The sequence below is a fragment of the Balaenoptera acutorostrata genome, chromosome 11, assembly GCF_949987535.1.
Source record: "Balaenoptera acutorostrata chromosome 11, mBalAcu1.1, whole genome shotgun sequence".
Classification (NCBI taxonomy): domain Eukaryota; kingdom Metazoa; phylum Chordata; class Mammalia; order Artiodactyla; family Balaenopteridae; genus Balaenoptera; species Balaenoptera acutorostrata.
In genome coordinates this window covers 21,970,305-21,991,539 of record NC_080074.1, presented here as the reverse complement: position 1 = coordinate 21,991,539, position 21,235 = coordinate 21,970,305, and the positions used below count along the sequence as shown (strand labels likewise).

General features: G+C 33.7%; 1 protein-coding gene across 2 annotated transcripts in view; it reads left to right on the top strand.

Moving 5' to 3' along the window:
• The window catches only part of ACTR6 (actin related protein 6), a 33,503-nt gene that overhangs the window by 3,690 nt on the left and 8,578 nt on the right, over positions 1-21,235 (top strand). Inside the window, exons 2-10 of one of the 2 annotated variants that reach the window (XM_057556996.1) lie at positions 664-781; positions 1,345-1,413; positions 2,284-2,407; positions 3,601-3,736; positions 3,829-3,885; positions 13,622-13,720; positions 13,816-13,894; positions 19,206-19,377; positions 20,849-20,987. In XM_057556996.1, the coding sequence (XP_057412979.1) occupies positions 664-781; positions 1,345-1,413; positions 2,284-2,407; positions 3,601-3,736; positions 3,829-3,885; positions 13,622-13,720; positions 13,816-13,894; positions 19,206-19,377; positions 20,849-20,987 (993 nt within the window). The remainder of the gene's footprint in view (positions 1-663; positions 782-1,344; positions 1,414-2,283; positions 2,408-3,600; positions 3,737-3,828; positions 3,886-13,621; positions 13,721-13,815; positions 13,895-19,205; positions 19,378-20,848; positions 20,988-21,235) is intronic. The other variant, XM_057556997.1, reaches the window with a different exon arrangement.

Sequence of the window (21,235 nt, the reverse complement as noted above, 5' to 3'; positions counted from 1 at the left end):
TTTTAATCGCCTTTAGCACAAAATAATCCTTATACCAAAATGGAATATTTTGGGGTGACAAATTATGCTCCCCTTCACTTTTTCTCTCTCTGTCCCTTTCTCTGTATGTGTGTGCATATATATGCACACACACACACACATACACACACATACATGTGTACACATGTATGATGGATAATGGTTCTAGTTTGTCTTCCTAACCAGATTGTAAACTCATGGTGCGTAGCAGCCATACTTAAAAATACTTCCTACGTCTGTACCTTATAGCATCTTGCTGATTGAAAATCTTTGACTCCATGGAAACTTAATTTTATGGTCAGAATTTTGAACTTGCAAATTTTTTTTTTTTGTTACCAGAATGGTATTAAGAATCTTCCAGGAACTTTACTTCAGCCCCTCTTCACCTCTGTGCAGTGGCAGAGCCAATACCCACCTGTAAGGATGTCCTGAAGATTACTTGAGAAAGATAATGGGTCCAGTACAGAATTGGTATATACTAGAACCTTTAAAAAAAAAAAAAAGGCATGTAAAAATTTTTTGGAGACAGAATGAGAAACACTGGTTTTGGATATTTTTTGACATCAAGGGTGGTGGTTAGGTAAATGTATTTTTAGGAACTAAGTATTTAGGGAATAATTACATTATTTGTTTCTTTGTTTATAGAGTTATTCCTAACTGTCAGTTCAGGTCAAAAACGGCACGTCTTAAAACTTTTACTGCTAACCAGATAGATGAAATAAAGGATCCTTCTGGACTCTTTTATATTCTTCCTTTTCAAAAGGTAATTCAACTATGTCATTTCTAGCATTAAAGACCTAAATTGAAGGATAATTTGGAATGTATATTTAAGATTTTGTATGTATGAAAATATTTTTGGATATGAGAGAAAAAGTTATTTAAATTTTAAATAAGATCTTATTAAAACCAAAAGTTTAATTTAAATTGTCATGTTAAAAAAATGACCATAATTAATTATACTTCAATGAAAAAAATCAGCTATACTTCAATAAATAAAAATAAATGACCATGATTTAGTCATTGATTGTGAGTACTGAATTTTACTTGTTTATGTTAAAGCTAAATGTAATGAACACATTAAAGAAAAAGAGTATAGAGAGGTGTCTTTTGAACCCTTGATATTTTGGTTATTGTTAATTTGTAATATTTTGAATTTCTAAAAGGAGAAAAACATACCAATATAATAGGTTTGAAATTCAAACAGCATTAGACTGGTGAATGTGACCATAGAGAGATAAGAATCAGTGATTTAGAATATATTAATCTGATTTTTAAAAAATTGTTCAAATATTTTTGATAATTAAATTCATAAAACAAATTTTTTAGGGCTACTTGGTGAATTGGGATGTTCAAAGACAAGTCTGGGATTACCTTTTTGGAAAAGAAATGTATCAGGTAACAAATTGGAGTATGTATTCAAATTTCTATTTCCATGTCTTATTCAAATGAAAAATTTAAATCTGTACTTATATCTTAAGATTTATAAATTTTTGAATATGTTTCTTATATATATTTAAGTCACTTAATCTACTGTGCTTAGCTTTGATTTTCAAATAAGTGTAAGTGAATGGAATTTCCATTGTGAAGTGGAATTTGAAGTTGAGAAGAGATAGTCTGTATGAAACTTAAGATTAAAATTTTTACTTCAGATTTCTGCTATTCTTAGACCAATTCACTGTCTAATTTTTTTTCACAGTAAAATATTTTTGCTGACATATCTAAATGTGTGAATGATACAATGTTAAAATTTTGTGCTTTTAATATCTTTAGTGTGACTTTAGGTATACTGAGAAAATGTTCAAATTTTAATGCTTCTTAAGAGTGTGTGGGAGAGAATTATGTAAACGTTAAATATTCTAAAGCTTCTCACCTTTTAACTTTTAAAAACAAAATAACATTCCCAGTGCCTGTAGTTGTATCATTTATTACTTTTGCATAATTATCTTTAAACAATTTGACAGTACCTTTTTATCAATGCTACCATTAAGAGAGTTAAAATTATATAATAGTTAAAGTGCATGTATTCTGTAACCAGACTTACCAAGTTCAAATCCTAGGTATGTCACTGACTAGTTATATGGACCTTAGTAACTCATTCAACTCTTTTGTGCCTCAGTTTGCTCACCTTTTAAAAGGGAATAATAGTAAGACATGTCTCCTAGTGTTATTGTGAGGATTAAATAAATGTGTTTATATATGTAAAACAAGTACTTATAATTATGACTACAAAGTTACAAAACTTTGGGAATTTTTTTCCTCACATAGGTTGATTTTTTAGACACTAATATTATTATCACAGAACCATATTTTAACTTCACTTCAATTCAAGAATCAATGAATGAAATCTTATTTGAAGAATACCAGTTTCAAGCAGTATTAAGAGTAAATGGTGAGTTAAAGTTTTTATTGAAGTTGAGTTATGTGAATATGAATATGAATAGAGTAAAGAAACACTTAAGGTCCAAGAATATTGGGTGACATTCTTTTTGATTTGAAGGAAATTAAACCTGGAATTTAAAAACTAGATGGACCCTTAGAGATTATCTAGTCAGACTTCTCTCACTTTATCTTTTTACTGATAGGATATTTCTCCCTAATGAAGTTACTAGCCACATATTTCTAATCTCTGAAAGATTATTGTTTCTGAGTTAGTTGTCTTTTCTGTCACTGATGTGTCTGCTATTGTTATTATTATTGTTTGAAATAATGTTAATAGCTCAGGCTGCCAATATAAGGGAAGACAATCTGTAAATATTATCTAGAAGTAAGTTTATTAAAGGCTAGAATCACATTACATGACTGTACAAAGAAAGTATACACGTATTTAGCTTGTAGAATTTAAGTCTATGTAAGCAACAGTATACTGAAATGGTAGGAGCATAATCTCTAAAACAGTGTTCTCAACCAAGGGTGATTTTTGCTCCTGGGGACATCTGACAAAGTCTGGAGACATTTTTCATTGTCACAGCTGGGAGGGTGCTACTGGCATCTAATGTGCAGAGGACACAGATGCTGCTAAACATCTCACAATGCACAGTAAAACCCCCAACAACAAGGAGTTATCTGGCCCAAAATGTCAGGAGTTCCAAAGTTGAGAAACCCTGCTCTGGAGTCACACTGTTTATGTTTGAATCCTAGCTCTGTTACTTGCTAATCATGTGACCTTGGGCACATTATTTAACTTCTCTGTGCTTCACTTTCTTCATCTGTGAAATGGGATTGTTGTGAGGATTAAAACACACACACTCGCGGAGTTTAGAATAGTGCCCAGCATGTAATAAATGCTCAGTAAAATTATCTGCTATTAAAATAATTATTATAAACTGTGAAGTGAATATTTACCTTTAAAAGTTGATCACAAATTTTTTATCATTTTCCACAAAAAATATCATGTTTTAAAGTTTAAGCATTATAAAGAGCTTGTGACAGATTTAAGAATGTTATTTTAAATTAACATTTTTCCTATAAATAAAGTTTTTGTCTTTCTGCTTGTTTTAGTTTGCTACCTTTCTTTATTGCTTTAAATTAATTATACTCTTATTCAGTGTGTTTATTTTTTCTTTATCTTTTTTTTTTAAATAGCTGGGGCTCTCAGTGCACATAGGTATTTCCGAGATAATCCTTCCGAATTATGCTGTATCATTGTAGATAGTGGATATTCCTTTACACATATAGTTCCTTATTGTAGAAGTAAAAAGAAAAAAGAAGCAATTATTCGGTGAGTTGCATTCAATTTTCATCTTATTTCTTAGAATAAACCTGAATGAAGTGTGTAATAAACTGAACCAAATTTGAATTCTTCCTTTTTAGGATAAATGTGGGAGGAAAACTCCTAACCAATCATCTAAAAGAGATTATATCTTACAGGTAATACTTAGCTTTGATTCTTTGGGAGGATGGGTTGCTGGGGGTGAACTTTTTAAAGTAATTTAAAATTATGCCTTACCTTTAGTTCTAAGTTCAGGTGGCAATTCTATATTATTGCTTAAAAGACTATATCACATATATAAATACTAATGATGTTCAAGTTGAAAAGCTTTCTAACATATGAAATGGTAGTGCCCACCAAAAAGACATTTCCAAATTCTAGAGAGCTTAATACATTAATAATATTTTAAAATTACAAATGTACATGTACCTCGTAAAACAAATTTTAAAATGCGTATAAGGAAATAAGGATCCAAAAAGAAAATAGATCTCTGCCTTCCCTTTCCATTTCTCTTGCCAGTTTTACTCCATACACAGCATAATATTTCAACTTTATCTTTTATTCTTTTTTAATCTCTATAAGCCTTAATAATATATTGATATGTTTCTGGATTAGCCAATATTAGTTGACTGTCCACTACTAAAAGATGAAGAATTAGTGTACTTAATCACGTGCCAACTCTTCTCCTGCCTCCTAAATTTTATTAATGCTGTTATTTTTAATTTTATTGTGTTTAAAAACATAACTAGAATTCTTAAATCTCAGTTTTTGCTGCATTAACTTTGGCCGGTATGATACTGTCAGTATCTCTTGGCTTCCCTCTGTGTTATATGTGAAAATAAGTGCATCTACATTTCCTTCTAACTTTCTTCCCTCCTTTTCTTTCTCTCAGATGTATCATTACTTTTTTAAACAGCTTTATTGAGATATAATTCTCATACCATACAATTCACCCATTTAAAGTGTACAGTTCAATGGTTTTTAGCATATACATCCATCACCACAATCAATTTTAGAACATTTCATTACCCCCAAAAGAAGCCCAATCCCCTTAGAGCTGTCTTACCCAGCTCTAGCGCATTTAAAAAAAAAAACTTTTTATTTTGAAATACAGACACAGGAAGTTGCAAGAATAGTACACAGAGCCCTGTGTACCCTTAGTGACATTTTATATAACTAGTACAACATAAAAATGATAAAATTGACATTGGTGCAATACTGTTAACCAGACTACAGATTATATTCAGTTTTCACTATTTTTTACATGCACTTGTCTGAGTGTAGTTCTGTGTGATTTTTATCCCATATATAGACTCATAAACACCGCCACAGTCAAGATACAGAACTGTTCCACCATTACAAAGGAACTCCTATGTGCTCTCCCTTTATATTTGCTCCCCCACCTTGTCCCAGTACCTTGGCAATTGCTAATCTGCTTTTCATTTCTATAGTTCTATTATTTCAAGAATGTTAGACAAATAGAATCATATAGTACATAACCTTTAGAGATTGACGTTTTTCATTGCTATACCATTTCTTCTTAATTATTGAGATTTATAATATTTAGATAATGCTCTTTACTAGTTAAGTCTTCTTGCCTTGATTATAGATTAATTTTTAAAATAGAAAACTTATAAATAGTATTTACAATATTATGATTATGTGAATGTTACTCATTATGAAACCAAATAGAATTAGTCTCAGCTTCAAAAAGATTAGATATTTAATTCCCTTTCCCAGAAACAGCAAATTAGAAAGGTAAGGGAAGGCTGATACAGATGAGGACATTAACCAAAACCCAGGCAGTTTGAGTCCAAAGCCTATATACTTAGTCCTTCTGAATGAAACACTGAATGAAAAAAAAAAAAAATTCATATATTTTTAAAAGCAAGGCTGTTGAAGTCCACCTTGAAGAGAAGAAGCTGGCAGGAACAACTAGAAATACTGATGAAAAAGAATGATAATGAAAAGAGACTTCTCTAGTAGATGATAAAAAATTTAAAACTGTAATAATTAAATTAAGGTGACACTTGTATAAGAATTAACTGACAGGGACTTCCCTGGTGGTGCAGTGGTTAAGACTCTGTGCTCCCAATGCAGGGGGCCTGGGTTCGATCCCTGGTCAGGGAACGAGGTCCCACATGCACGCCACAACTAAGAGTTCGCATGCTGCAACTTAGGATCCCACGTGCTGCAACTAACACCCAGTGCAACCGAATTAAATAAATAAATAAATAAATATTTTTTTTAAAAAAAAGAATTAACTGACAGATCAGTGACACTGAATTGTTGATCCTAAATCAAACATTATATGTAAAAAAAAAATGTAATTACATATTAAACAAAGCATCAGAAACCAATGAGGAGGGGAGTAACTGTTCAAGAAAGGATACAGGGAAAGTTGCCTGTTTGGAGAAAAATTAAGATTTTACTTTGCCTCATGCACTAAAGTTCAGATGGTTGTAAGACTTAAATATACAAATAAAACCACAAGAAATAGTTAACTGAGTTGCTAAGCATAAAAACGGTGGAAGAGGGCTTCCCTGGTGGTGCAGTGGTTAAGAATCTGCCTGCCAAGGCAGGGGACACGGGTTCGAGCCCTGGTCTGGGAAGATCCCACATGCCGCAGAGCAACTAGGTCCGTGCACCACAACTACTGAGCCTGCGCTCTAGAGCCCGCAAGCCACAGCTACTGAGCTCACGTGCCACAACTATTGAACCCCGCACTCCTGGAGCCCATGCTGTGCAACAAGAGAAACCACTGCAATGAGAAGCCCACGCACTGCAATGAAGAGTAGCCCCCGCTCACCACAACTAGAGAAAGGCCACGCTCAGCAACAAAGACCCAATGCAGCCAAAAATCAATCAATCAATAAATAAATTTATTTAAAAAAAAACAACAGTGGAAGAAGTAACAAAGGGTGTATTTTCTTACAACTTCTTTTTAAAATAAACTTTTTATTGAAGTAAAACATATACATATATACAAAGAAGTATAAGACCATGAGTGTACAACTCAGTGAATTTTCACAAAGTGAATACACTCATGTAACCAGAACACAGTTCAAGCAGAATATTACCAGCACCCTTAGCCCCCCTTTTGTCTCTGTTTAGTCTGAAAACAACTGACTTAAGGACAGGATGGATTTTGCCAGCTTTTGTTTTTTAACTATGTAAAAATTTTAAACCTTATGTACATCAAAGCCTTCATAAGCAAAACTAAAGTAAACATAATCCTGAGAAATAAACCTGAAAGAAATATGACACAGGGTTTTCTTTAATATATTAAGAGCTGTTATCAATCCATAAGAAAAACACTACCCTGGTATAAAATGGTTAGATAATTTTCAGAATACAGATGGTCAGTGGCACAAATAGATAATCATTGGAGAATTACATGCTGTCAAAGATTATAAAATGGATAATTCTCAGACATAAAAAGTGTTAAACATCTGTAGTAATCACAGATTCAATTCAGATATTTATTGAGCATTTATTTAGGAGCTTGGGATGCAAAACAGAAAAGAATTACTCTTCCTCATGGCACATTCTAGTAGAGAAAATGCAAATTAAAATACTACTCTTACAATCCAAATTAATAGAATTTTTTCAAAAGGTGTTGCAGATTTGTGATATGGACACTTTTATTTGCTGCTGGTCAGAGTATAATTTGAAATAACTTTTCTGGTAAACAATTTTGCAATATACCAAGAGACTAAATATTTCATATTATGTGTCCTAGAGTATGAATAAATAATGGGATAATCAGAGATAACGATTAAGATGCCTATATTTCGAGTACAGGACTATGCTAAACACTTTACATGTATGATTAGAATTATTTACTTCTTGCACCTGTATTAAGTTGGTGAACTTATTACCTTTTTAGAGTTGAAGAGATTGAGTCCCAAAGAGATAAAGTAATTTATCTACTAAGTTGTGATTAAGCCTGCTTCAGAGTCCAAAGTCCATGTTTATAAACACACGAGTATTTTTCCTCCTGATCTAAACTTTCAATATTTGGAACATGGAAAAATACATTTTAATAGATCCCTCTGGTTGAAATATGATAGGGCAATAAGAACCTGCTGTATAAAAAAGTAAATAAAATTAAATTTAAAAAGAAATACGGTAAGGCATTAAATCATATTTTTAAAGAATATTTAATAGCATAAGAAAATGTTCATGAGATAATGTTTGGGCTAAAACATAAAAAGTAAAAATCTATGTGCAGAGAAAAATATTCAAAGGAATATTTTTGTTTGTTTTTAAAAACATCTCACATTTTTGTTTGTTTTTAAAAACATCTTTATTTTCTACATTAAGCCTGTGTTGTCTCTGATTCACTCATCAAATATTTAAGCATCTACTTTTTGCCAATTACTGTGTGCTGCTGACTAACAGTACTTCTCTAATAGGAAAAGAAAGTGCACATAGTTAAGGCATTTTAGCAAGATTCTATACAGAAAGGCTGGAAGAAAATGTTTCCCTTTAATTGGATAATCCTTGCCACTTAAAACCTCTATTTTCAATTTCCTTCTGCAAACTGGACTGTTTGCCCTCAGAGGGATAATGTGGAGATTAAATAAGATAATGGAATGGGTATTCCATAAAGTCAAAAATATTTTACACATTCAAAAGTTTAATATTTTTAAAAAATCAGTTACCTGAAAATTTAATTCCAGAAAAATATTTTAAATGATAATTGTAAATTATGTTTAAATTTTTTCTTTTTTTATTTATTAGTCATCAATTTTTTTTATTAGTCATCAATTTTATGCACATCAGTGTATACATGTCAGTGTATACATGTCAATCTCAATCGCCCAATTCATCACACCCCCACCACCCCACGGCTTTCCCCCCTTGGTGTCCATACGTTTGTTCTCTACATCTGTGTCTCAACTTCTGCCCTGCAACCTGGTTCATCTGTACCATTTTTCTAGGTTCCACATATATGCGTTAATATACGATATTTGTTTTTCTCTTTCTGACTTACTTCACTCCGTATGACAGTCTCTAGATCCATCCACGTCTCTACGAGACCCAATTTCGTTCCTTTTTATGGCTGAGTAATTAATATTCCATTGTATATGTGTACCACATCTTCTTTATCCATTCGTCTGTCGATAGGCATTTAGGTTGCTTCCATGACCTGGCTATTGTAAATAGTGCTGCAATGAGCATTGGGGTGTATGTGTCTTTTTGAATTACGGTTTTCTCTGGGTATATGCCCAGTAGTGGGATTGCTGAGTGGTATGGTAGTTCTATTTTTAGTTTTTTAAGGAACCTCCATACTGTTCTCCATAGTGGCTGTATCAATTTACATTCCCACCAACAATGCAAGAGGGTTCCCTTTTCTCCACAACCTCTCCAGCATTTGTTGTTTGTAGATTTTCTCATCATGCCCATTCTAACTGGTGTGAGGTGATACCTCATTGTAGTTTTCATCTGCATTTCTCTAATAATTAGTGATGCTGAGCAGCTTTTCATGTGCTTCTTGGCCATCTGTATGTCTTCTTTGGAGAAATGTCTATTTAGGTCTTCTTCCCATTTTTGGACTGGGTTGTTTGTTTTTTTAATATTGAGCTGAATGAGCTGTTTATATATTTTGGAGATTAATCCTTTTTCCGTTGATTCATTTGCAAATATTTTCTCCCATTCTGAGGGTTGTCTTTTCGTCTTGTTTATGGTTTCCTTTGCTGTGCAGAAGCTGTTAAGTTTCATTAGGTCCCATTTGTTTATTATTGTTTTTATTTCCATTACTCTAGGAGGTGGATCAAAAAAGATCTTGATTAATGTCAAAGAGTGCTCTTCCTATGTTTTCCTCTAAGAGTTTTATAGTGTCCGGTCTTACATTTAGGTCTCTAATCCATTTTGAGTTTATTTTTGTGTATGGTGTTAGGGAGTGTTCTAATTTCATTATTTTACATGTAGCTGTCCAGTTTTCCCAGCACCACTTATTGAAGAGACTGTCTTTTCTCCATTGTATATCCTTGCCTCCTTTATCACAGATTAGTTGACCATAGGTGTCTGGATTTGTCTCTGGGCTTTCTATCTTGTTCCATTGATCTGTGTTTCTGTTTTTGTGCCAGTACCATATTGTCTTGATTACTGTAGCTTTGTAGTATAGTCTGAAGTCTGGGAGTCTGATTCCTCCAGCTCCGTTTTTTCCCCTCAAGACTGCTTTGGCTATTCGGGGTCTTTTGTGTCTCCATACAAATTTTAAGATTTTTTTGTTCTAGTTCTGTGAAAAATGCCAGTGGTAGTTTGATAGGGATTGCATTGAATCTGTAGATTGCTTTGGGTAATATAGTCATTTTCACAATATTGATTCTTCCAATCCAAGAACATGGTATATGTCTCCATCTGTTGATATCATCTTTAATTTCTTTCATCAGTGTCTTATAGTTTTCTGCATACAGGTCTTTTCTCTCCTTAGGTAGGTTTATTCCTAGGTATTTTATTCTTTTTGTTGCAATGGTAAATGGGAGTGTTTTCTTAATTTCACTTTCAGATTTTTCATCATTAGTGTATAGGAATGCAAGAGATTTCTCTGCATTAATTTTGTATCCTGCTACTTTACCAAATTCATTGATTAGCTCTAGCAGTTTTCTGGTAGCATCTTTAGGATTCTCTATGTATAGTATCGTGTCATCTGCAAACAGTGACAGATTTAGTTCTTCTTTTCTGGTTTGGATTCCTTTTATTTCTTTTTCTTCTCTGATTGCTGTCACTAAATCTTCCAAAACTATGTTGAATAATAGTGGTGACAGTGGACAACCTTGTCTTTTTCCTGATCTTAGTGGAAATGGTTTCCATTGAGAATGATGTTGGCTCTGGGTTTGTCAGATATGGCCTTTATTATGTTGAGGTAAGTTCCCTCTATGCCCACTTTCTGGCGGGTTTTTATCATAAATGGGTGTTGAATTTTGTCAAAAGCTTTCTCTGCATCTATTGAGATGATCATGTGGTTTTTCTTTTTAATTTGTTAATATGGTGTATCACATTGATTGATTTGTGTATATTGAAGAATCCTTGCATCCCTGGGATAAATCCCACTTAATCATGGTGTATGATCCTTTTAATGTGTTGTTGGATTCTGTTTGCTAGTATTTTGTTGAGGATTTTTGCATCTATATTCATCAGTGATACTGGTCTGTGATCTTCTCTTTTTGTAGTATCTTTGTCTGGTTTTGGTATCAGGGTGATGGTGGCCTCATAGAATGTGTTGGGAGTGTTCCTTCCTCTGCAATTTTTTGGAAGAGTTTGAGAAGGATGGGTGTTAGCTTTTCTCTAAATGTTTGATAGAATTCACCTGTGAAGCCATCTGGTCCTGGACTTTTGTTTGTTAGAAGATTTTTAATCAGTTTCAATTTCATTATTTGTGATTGGTCTGTTCATATTTTCTATTTCTTCCTGGTTCAGTCTTGGAAGGTTATACCTTTCTAAGAATTTGTCCATTTCTTCCAGGTTGTCCATTTTATTGGCATAGAGTTTCTTGTAGTAGTCTCTTAGGATGCTTTTTATTTCTGCGGTGTCTGTTGTAACTTCTCCTTTTTCATTTCTGATTTTATTGATTTGAGTCCTCTCCCTCTTTTTCTTGATGAGTCTGGCTAACGGTTTATCAATTTTGTTTATCTTCTCAAAGAACCAGCTTTTAGTTTTATTGATCTTTGCTATTGTTTTCTTTGTTTCTATTTCATTTATTTCTGCTCTGATCTTTATGATTTCTTTCCTTCTGCTAACTTTGGGTTTTGTTTATTCTTGTTTCTCTAGTTTCTGTAGGTGTAAGGTTAGATTGTTTATTTGAGATTTTTCTTGTTTCTTGAGGCAGGCTTGTATAGCTATAAACTTCCCTCTTAGAATTGCTTTTGCTGCATCCCATAGGTTTTGGATCATTGTGTTTTCATTGTCATTTGTCCCTAGGTATTTTTTGATTTCCTCTGATTTCTTCAGTGTTCTCTTGGTTATTTAGTAACGTATTGTTTAGCCTCCATGTGTTTGTGTTTTTTACGTTTTTTCCCCTGTAATTCATTTCCAGTCTCATAGCATTGTGGTCAGAAAAGATGCTTGATATGATTTCAGTTTTCTTAAATTTACTGAGGCTTGATTTGTGACCCAAGATGTGATCTATCTTGGACAATGTTCCGTGTGCACTTGAGAAGAAAGTGTGATCTGCTGTTTTTGGATGGAATGTCCCATAAATATCAATTAAATCTATCTGGTCTATTGTGTCATTTAAAGCTTCTGTTTCCTTATTTATTTTCATTTTGGATGATCTGTCCATTGGTGTAAGTGAGGTGTTAAAGTCCCCCACTATTATTGTGTTACTGTCGATTTCCTCTTTTATAGCTGTTAGCAGTTGCCTTATGTATTGAGGTGCTCCTATGTTGGGTGCATATATATTTACAATTGTTATATCTTCTTCTTGGATTGATCCCTTGATCATTATGTAGTGTCCTTCCTTGTCTCTTGTAACATTCTTTATTTTAAAGTCTATTTTATCTGATATGAGTATAGCTACTCCAGCTTTCTTTTGATTTCCATTTGCATGGAATATCTTTTTCCATCCCCTCACTTTCAGTCTGTATGTGTCCCTAGGTCTGAAGTGGGTCTCTTACAGACAGCATATATATGAGTCTTGTTTTTGTATCCATTCAGCAAGCTTGTGTCTTTTGGTTGGAGCATTTAATCCATTCACGTTTAAGGTAATTATCGATATGTATGTTCCTATGACCATTTTCTTAATTGTTATGGGTTTGTTTTTGTAGGTCCTTTTCTTCTCTTGTGTTTCCCACTTAGAGAAGTTCCTTTAGCATTTGTTGTAGAGCTGGTTTGGTGGTGCTGAATTCTCTTAGCTTTTGCTTGTCTGTAAAGCTTTTGATTTCTTCATCGAATCTGAATGAGATCCTTGCCGGGTAGAGTAATCTTGGTTGTAGGTTCTTCCCTTTCATCACTTTAAGTATATCATGCCACTCCCTTCTGGCTTGTAAAGTTTCTGCTGAGAAATCAGCTCTTAACCTTATGGGAGTTCCCTTGTATGTTATTTGTCATTTTTCCCTTGCTGCTTTCCATAATTTTTCATTGTCTTTAATTTTTGCCAGTTTGATTACTGTGTGTCTCGGCGTGTTTCTCTTTGGGTTTATCCTGTATGGGACTCTCTGCACTTACTGGACTTGGGTGGCTATTTCCTTTCCCATGTTAGGGAAGTTTTCGACTATAATCTCTTCAAATATTTTCTCTGGTCCTTTCTCTCTCTCTTCTCCTCCTGGGACCCCTATAATGCGAATGTTGTTGCGTTTAATGTTGTCCCAGAGGTCTCTTACGCTGTCTTCATTTCTTTTCATTCTTTTTTCTTTATTCTGTTCCACAGCAGTGAATTCCACCATTCTGTCTTCCAGGTCACTTGTCCGTTTTTCTGCCTCAGTTATTCTGCTATTGATTCCTTCTAGTGTAGTTTTCATTTCAGTTATTGTATTGTGCATCTCTGTTTGTTTGTTCTTTAATTCTTCTAGGTCTTTGTTAAACATTTCTTGCATTTCTCGATCTTTGCCTCCATTCTTTTTCCGAGGTCCTGGATCGTCTTCACTATCATTATTCTGAATTATTTTTCTGGATGGTTGCCTATCTCCACTTCATTCACTTGTTTTTCTAGGTTTGTATCTTGTTCCTGCATCTGGTACATAGCCCTCTGCCTTTTCATCTTGTCTACCTTTCTGTGAATGTGGTTTTTGTTCCACAGACTGCAGGATTGTAGTTCTTCTTGATTCTATTGTCTGCCCTCTGGTGGATGAGGCTATCTAAGAGGCTTGTGCAAGTTTTCTGATGGGAGGGACTGGTGGTGGGTCTAAATTTTTTTCATTTCACGTTACCATTTTTATTTCTGTTTAGGCAGTTACATGTTATGGATGAAACACATGTGATTAATCAAGTGAAAGAAGATGTATGCTATGTGTCTCAGGATTTTTATAGAGACATGGATATTGCCAAGTATGTATAATGGTAACCTAAGAATTGGAAAGTTGATTCTTGGGTAATGTTACATATAGTTAAAATATTTCATAAGTCTCTGTTTTGTTTTCCAGGTTGAAAGGAGAAGAAAATACAGTAATGGTAGACTATGTTTTGCCTGACTTTAGTACAATTAAAAAGGGCTTTTGTAAGGTAATTTTTTAAAGTTTATTTTTTATTGGCGTATAGTTGATTTACAGTGTTGTGTTAATTTCAGGTGTACACCAAAGTGATTCAGTTATACATATATCTATTCTCTTTCAGATCCTTTCCCATATAGGTTATTACAGAGTATTAAATAGAGTTCCCTGTGCTATACAGTAGGTTCTTGTTGATTATCTATTTTATATATAATAGTGTACATTAATCCCAACCTCCTAATTTATCCCTCCCCCCACCTTTCTCCTTTGGTAACCATAAGTTTGTTTTCTAAGTCTGTGATGTAAGGTAATTTTAAAAATACTCAATGATATTTCTTCAAGTGTCCACCTCAGTCAGGTTTGAATAGCATCCAGCTGGGATGGGTGGAATCTCACAGTTTTTGATGACTGCCTTCCTGCCTGGTGGCCATTTCTCTAGGCACCAGTGTATGAATGATTAGTTAATATCTCTACTAAAGTTATTTAGAAAAAGAACTATCTGCCATTATAGCACATAGGACAAATCTGGAGATTAACAGTATCATTACCTATATTATGGTTTACCCTTTTGTGTTTCCTTAAGAATTAGTTTAAGTCCAGTTAGAAGTAGGTTATTTGTTGTGAATATTACTGACACAGCTGACCCAACGCTCTGCTATCAGATTGTAGTTGAAAATGGCAAAATCCAGTGCACTTTCAAAGTGTTGAGAAGAGTTTATCTTGGATGTCAAAACAAAGTAATTTCTCCCTATCTTTGATCAGCTCAGGTAAATTATCAGTTCTGTGGTTGGGTAAATGTGAAGTTTGCCCTTCTAGTTAATGGCTTGGTGAGGAATGGTAGGAAGTTAAAAATGTTTGGTCAGAAACTTAAGCACAAGGAGATAATTTCACAAGGGGACATTTATGGTAATGTTCATTGCAGTATACATTAAAAGAGTGAGAAATTGGGAAGAGCCTAGGTAGCCACTAATGGTAGAAAAATAGATAAACTTTGATATATTCATATTATAAAATAAGCAGTGAAAATGAAGTAGAACTACGTGATCATCATGGATAAATCTCAGAAATGTGTTTCTGTCTAAAACATGATGTCTAAAAGCAAGTTGTAGAAGGACGTATACCATTTCAGGCTATTCAGAATAATTATTATGTTTAGGAATTTATAAATATGAAGTAAAAGTATAAAAACTATGTATGTGAATGATAACACCAAATTTAAAAGGGGGGTGTTATATCTGTGAAGTTACATTAAAATGGTTGATGGATATATGGGGTTTTTTCTTTTTTTTTTTTAATTATTTATTTTTTGGCTGTGTTTGATCTTTGTTGCTGTGCGCAGGCTTTCTCTAGTTGCTGTGAGTGGGCGCTACTCTTTGTTGTGGCGCGTGGGCTTCTCATTGCAGTGGCTTCTCTTGTTGTGGAGCAGGGCTCTAGGCGCACAGGCTTCAGTAGTTGTGGCATATGGGCCCAGTAGTTGTGGCTTGCGTGCTCTAGAGCGCAGGCTCAGTAGTTGTGGCGCATGGGCTTAGTTGCTCTGTGGCATTTGGGATCTTCTTGGAGCAGGGCTCGAACCCGTGTCCCCTGCATTGGCAGGCAGATTCTTAACCACTGCGCCACCAGGGAAGTCCGGATATATGGGTTTTATATAATTATTTATACTTGTTTTTATGCCTGAAATTAAAAAAATTTGGGGGGGCCAGATTATTGAGGTGAAATACACATCAGAATTCAGAGAAAGCTACTCAGGTCCTTATAAAATCAAAATCATCCTGTAATGTCCTTAGAAACATATCCTTGTGGAAGGACCGAGGCTGGCTTTCAGAAGTGGGAATTGTGACAGATTATGGGATCAGGTTGTCTGACATGAACTGGGGAGCGAAACTGGAAGCCCATGTCCCACTTAGGATATGGAAGGTGTATTTTTTTCTTTACAAGACAAAGAAAACTGCCCCAAACATATAGATATCAAGCCATTTTCTCATTAGGCACATTTGATCATCCTCATTTATTATAGCTGATTAAAACAGTCCAGTGATATAAAACACCTTGTGGAGAATTGATAGCACTCTGGACTCATGGTGGTAAAGTAATCCGTATTTCTACAGGGATGGACCCTGAGTAAAGTCTCAGTAATTCCCAGTTCCTCCAAACCTGACTAAAAATCACCTGGGTCACTTGAAGAACAATTGGTATCCATGTTCTCAGTTCCTGTCCCTGGAAATGCTTAGTGCCTAAGTTTGAAAACTTAAACTTAATCTCTAAAAAAGAAAAAAATCTCTTCCAAATGATTGGACTATCAACTATGTTTGGAAATCTTTCTCTTTTTTAAAATGTAGTTCTCTCCTGCCCTGCAAATGAGAACTTATCAGTTTATTGGATGTTATCTGCTGAACTCTGCCAGTTTCCTTCCCAAATCATAAGCCTTGATTTCTCAATCCTACACCTTACATAGTGAGCTAGTAGAGTTGTGATTGTTCCCCCAGTTGATTATTGTTTTACTCATCAGCTTTGGAGAAAAAATGCAGAAGCCACATTGTATTGTTTGCAGCTCTTTTATTGACCTTTGGCCTTGTGATCTGAATCTTGTTATGACTGCACTTCACTAATTGAGTATAGACTCCTTGTTACTTGTACACTTTAACATCAGTTGAGTGGACATAGTCAGTTGGACTGGACTTTTACCAGATGATGGAATGTTACATCAAATATTTATTTCAGAAATAATGGATTAATCTTTACTTTGTCAATTAATGTTAAAATTTGTACCACAATACATGTTAAATTGTGTACATCTTAATAATTTTTAAGGTTTAGAAATGGTCATATTTTGGATATGTTAGGATTACTCCTGAAATGTATTTTTTTAATTTAATACTTGATTAACTGGTTTTCATCATTGCCTGACAATCAAAATCTTTGATGAGAACTGTTAAATACTTATGAAACTAGAAAAACAATACTGCATAAGATGAAAGAGAATTATACTTGTTTGAGAGCCTTTATACTTAGGATATTGTTAAACTTGGACCTTGATAGTTTATTCAAGAATATTTTTAAATACTTAGGAAAAACTTACAACCTTGATTTTCTAGTACTGATGATAGTAACAATAATAATAAGGTCTGTAATATTGTTACTGATTACAACTGATAGAAATTCCAGTTTTATCTTTTAACAGAAAGAGAATGCTTACGAAACTGTTAATGAATGCTTTACTGACCTAAATTGAGAAAATTGCCCTCATAGTTAACTGTTACCACTTTCTGCAGAGCCATTGTAGTTTAAACATTTCTTTCATGGTACCAGAATGAAATTTATGAGGGCTGTACAGTAATCATGACTTGCATTGACTAAAATAGCGACTCCCAGCTGCCTTTATAAATTCCTTCATTTGTCTATGTCTAAAACAAAAATCTTTTTGAAATTGTACTCTTAGAAACAAAAACTACTTGTAGTTCCAGATTATATATTAACGATTAATGGCTTTAGAGCTAACATTCAGCAAGGATATCTAGTTCTGGCTTTTCCCCCAGTTAGATATTTGACCCTGGGTCAGTCACATGATCTTCTTCTGTAAAATCAGGGCTGTGGACTAGATAACCTCTAATGTTTTGTCAAATTAAATTCTCCAAGTCTGTATCTGTCTCAAGTTATTTTGAGTGTTGACAATATGAGTTATATCCTGTACACTCAAGCCAATATCATTTTTAAATGAATTTGTAAATTTATAGGAAGTATCTTCCATTCTGCCTGAGAAGGAAGAATACTTTATCTGTGAAGAAATAATATTCTTCTCTTTGCTAGGGCAACCATAGTTTAATTGGGTTAAAAGTGATGTGTAGTTTTCCTTGTTCTTCCTAGGGTATTGTGAATTTTGTGTAATTTTTAGGATATTTTTATTTAAAAATAATGTTTCAAGGGACTTCCCTGGTAGTCCAGTGGTTAAGAATCCATGCTTCCAGTGCAGGGGATGCAGGTTTGATCAACTGGTCTGGGAACTAATATCCCACATGCTGTATGACATGGCCAAAAAAATTAAAAAAAAAAAAGTTTCAAGCATGGAATTTCCAAATGATAGAAATCAGAATCATTCATATCCAGGTTAAGAGAGGCAATGTAGTAGGAGGAATATATTGCATGTGCTTGAGTTATTAATTGAATGATCTTGAGCAAGTCACATAACCTTGCCTAGCCCAATTGCATCATTAGTAAAAGGAAAATATATCTACCTTACAGGTTTATATGAGAATTCAGTATGATAATGTATGTAAAATGCCTAAAACAAACACCATATTGTTGACTCACATGCTATACTGGGTAGTGGATATGTGATGGCGAACAGTGTAGATGATGAAGGATAATACAGGGTGATAGTAAGAATACTAGAGGGACCTTTTATTTGGGAGTCAGAAGAAGCCTCTCTGAGGAAGCTGAAACCTGAACAGAGAGTAGGTGACTAATTATATTAAGGAATAGTTTTTATATACTCTACTCTTTAACAATAAATTATTAATATTTCTTTTCATATATTTTAAGTATTTTTATATTTATATAGAGGATTGGGATATACTCTGTTACAGGTGGAAAATTGCATATACGAGTCAAATGAACTTAATGTCTTTAACAATCTAGAAGAGCTGATGAGTCTTAGTACAATTGAGAAGGACCATTATTTTAATGATGTAGAATGATGTAGAAGGAGATTATTTTTTTCTGGCCCCTTCAGGAGCACAGCTCACAGAGTGGGTGGGTTAACAGAAAATAAATAGCAAAAGAATTTCAGTGATAAAGTCCATGTATTTGCTTAAATCATTTTGGAAACTGGTTTTTGAATAGAGGTTGAATAAATAATAAAGAAATTTAATGATGTAGGCTTTTTGCACAAGGGAAAGGGGAAATCCTAATAGAATAAAACCATAGTGCCCAATAAACATCTAAGGCAAGGCCAGGGGAGTGAAAGTAGATAGCGGTGGAAACATAAGGTACAGTGTTTTTTATTTAGAGTATGTTCTTTGTTCTTTAGAAACTGGAATCACTCTGTTCTTAGAGGTAGATTATGAAGTTCCTTCTCCTCTATTCTCCTTTTCTTTCTTTCTGTTTTAAAATGTATGGAATAAAACCACATCATCTTTGGGGGAATAGCTATATTAAGAGTCAATTTGTGTGGTTAGGCAACAGCAGAGAAGACCACATTTTTCTAACTTTTGAGAATCCTGAAACTTCCAAGAACATGGTTAATATATTGGTATTACATATTACTAAATGTTTTTAGTCATGTGAGCTAGATAACATAACTTAAACTTTTCATCTTATTTTTCTTTAAGCCAAGAGAAGAAATGGTGTTAAGTGGAAAATACAAATCTGGGGAACAAATTCTTCGTCTGGCCAATGAGAGATTTGCTGTTCCAGAAATACTCTTTAATCCTTCTGATATAGGAATTCAAGAAATGGGAATTCCAGAAGCTATTGTCTGTTCAATTCAGAACTTACCTGAAGGTGCATAAATAATGAGGAGTAATGATATTTTTTTGAAAATCATAAGCTCTGTGAACCCTAGAGAAGTCATCTGTTTCTTCTAAATAATTTGAGCAAATGGCTACTTTATTTGCAGAGATTTCCAGATCTAACTTGAATAATTCTTTATTGTACTTTATTTTACTTGAATAATTCTTTATTCGTCCTAGATTATAAATTTGATATAGGAAGAGTAATTATGGTCTGCTTGAATTTGAAGAAATTCATCTCTTTATAAGTATTAAATTGCTATATACATTTTAAAAGTTTTAATTTAAGCCAAATTTGCACAGAGTAGAAATTTATAATTAACAGTTTAATGGGTTTTAGCTGTTGATGAGACTGGTTTATTCCTTCTGTTATATTTCAATTAATATACAGGAAGTTAGTTTTAATGAGATTGAAGTATAGTGTTTCACAGTGATTTCTGGGTTCTCCTGAAGCATGATTTAACTAAATAATGCTCTAAAGTTTTGGAGTACCTTTATATCTTAAAAATGTCTTCCTAGTTCATAAGGAACAGTGTAGGCATTGGAGAAAATCTTGCCTATGCAATGTCCTTTCCTCCCATTAAAAAAGAAAAAAAGTCAGATAATGCCATCACCTTAATATAGTTATTTCACAACTAATTTCATATTAATATTTCATATTGATTTCTCATTTTATCTAAAGTTGCAGTCACGAGGTTTACAACATTTTGTACTACACTGTTTTAATGTTGTGTTGTAAGACTCAATATTAATGTAGCAGTACTCTGTCCCTGTTTTGTGAACAGAAGCATTAGGTGGGCTGGCCAGTACCTATCAATTCCTGATAAATTTCCCAGTGGTGCTTGGTAGCCCTTTAAGATTGACTAACCATGTGGCACTTAACATTTGCTATCATGTAACTTTAATGAGTGTAGAACATAAGATGCTTTCTTTAAATATTATTATAGATTGAGTATTTTTCACTATCAATTGTAAGTATTGCACAGTAAGTATGTGTGTCTCAGAGATAACATGGAAACTTGGATTTTCAAGTTAAAAATGTCACGAAGGACCTCCTTTTCATCTTTACACTAGCTAACAGTCTCAGCCTACATAAAGACCTCCTCCATTTTAGGGAAGAACAATTTTAATTTTCAAATGTCTGCTACTAGAATTTTACTCATTTATGTATAGCTTACATGTATATGTAATAAGTTGCTAGTAGTTCAACCCCTTCACCTTAGCCTTTCTTTTAAAGATCTATGAGGTCATATTTCTGTTTAATATGTTTATTTGTAAAAATGATAACCTCATTACAAAATCTTATGTTATAATTTATATGGTTATAAAAAACTATATGGTTTCCCAACCAGTAACTTTCATCCCTAATTGCTTTTATCTAATCTCTCATCCACATTTCTCCAGGAAGATAAGTAGACAGATTTTCTAATGCCTTTTTTCTTTCTATTTTTCTCTTTTAAAAGAAATGCAGCCGCACTTTTTTAAGAACATTGTTTTGACAGGAGGAAATTCCCTTTTCCCGGGATTTAGGGATCGGGTTTACTCGGAAGTTCGATGTCTCACTCCAACAGATTACGATGTTTCTGTTGTGCTGCCTGAAAAGTAAGTGTTGGCTTATATAGAAACAAATCATGGAAGTTAGTTTGCAGATAAAGAGGTTTGTAGGCAGACTTGAGTTTAAAGCCTGGTTCTACCAGGTTGCCAGGTTTATTTCACCTTTGGGAAGCTTATTTTTCTCAAAAAATGAAACGATTTAGCTGCTGGACAATCATTGAAAGGAAGACAGTGTAACTCACCAGAAAAGATACCCCACATCCAAAGACAAAGGAGAAGCCACAGTGAGATGGTAG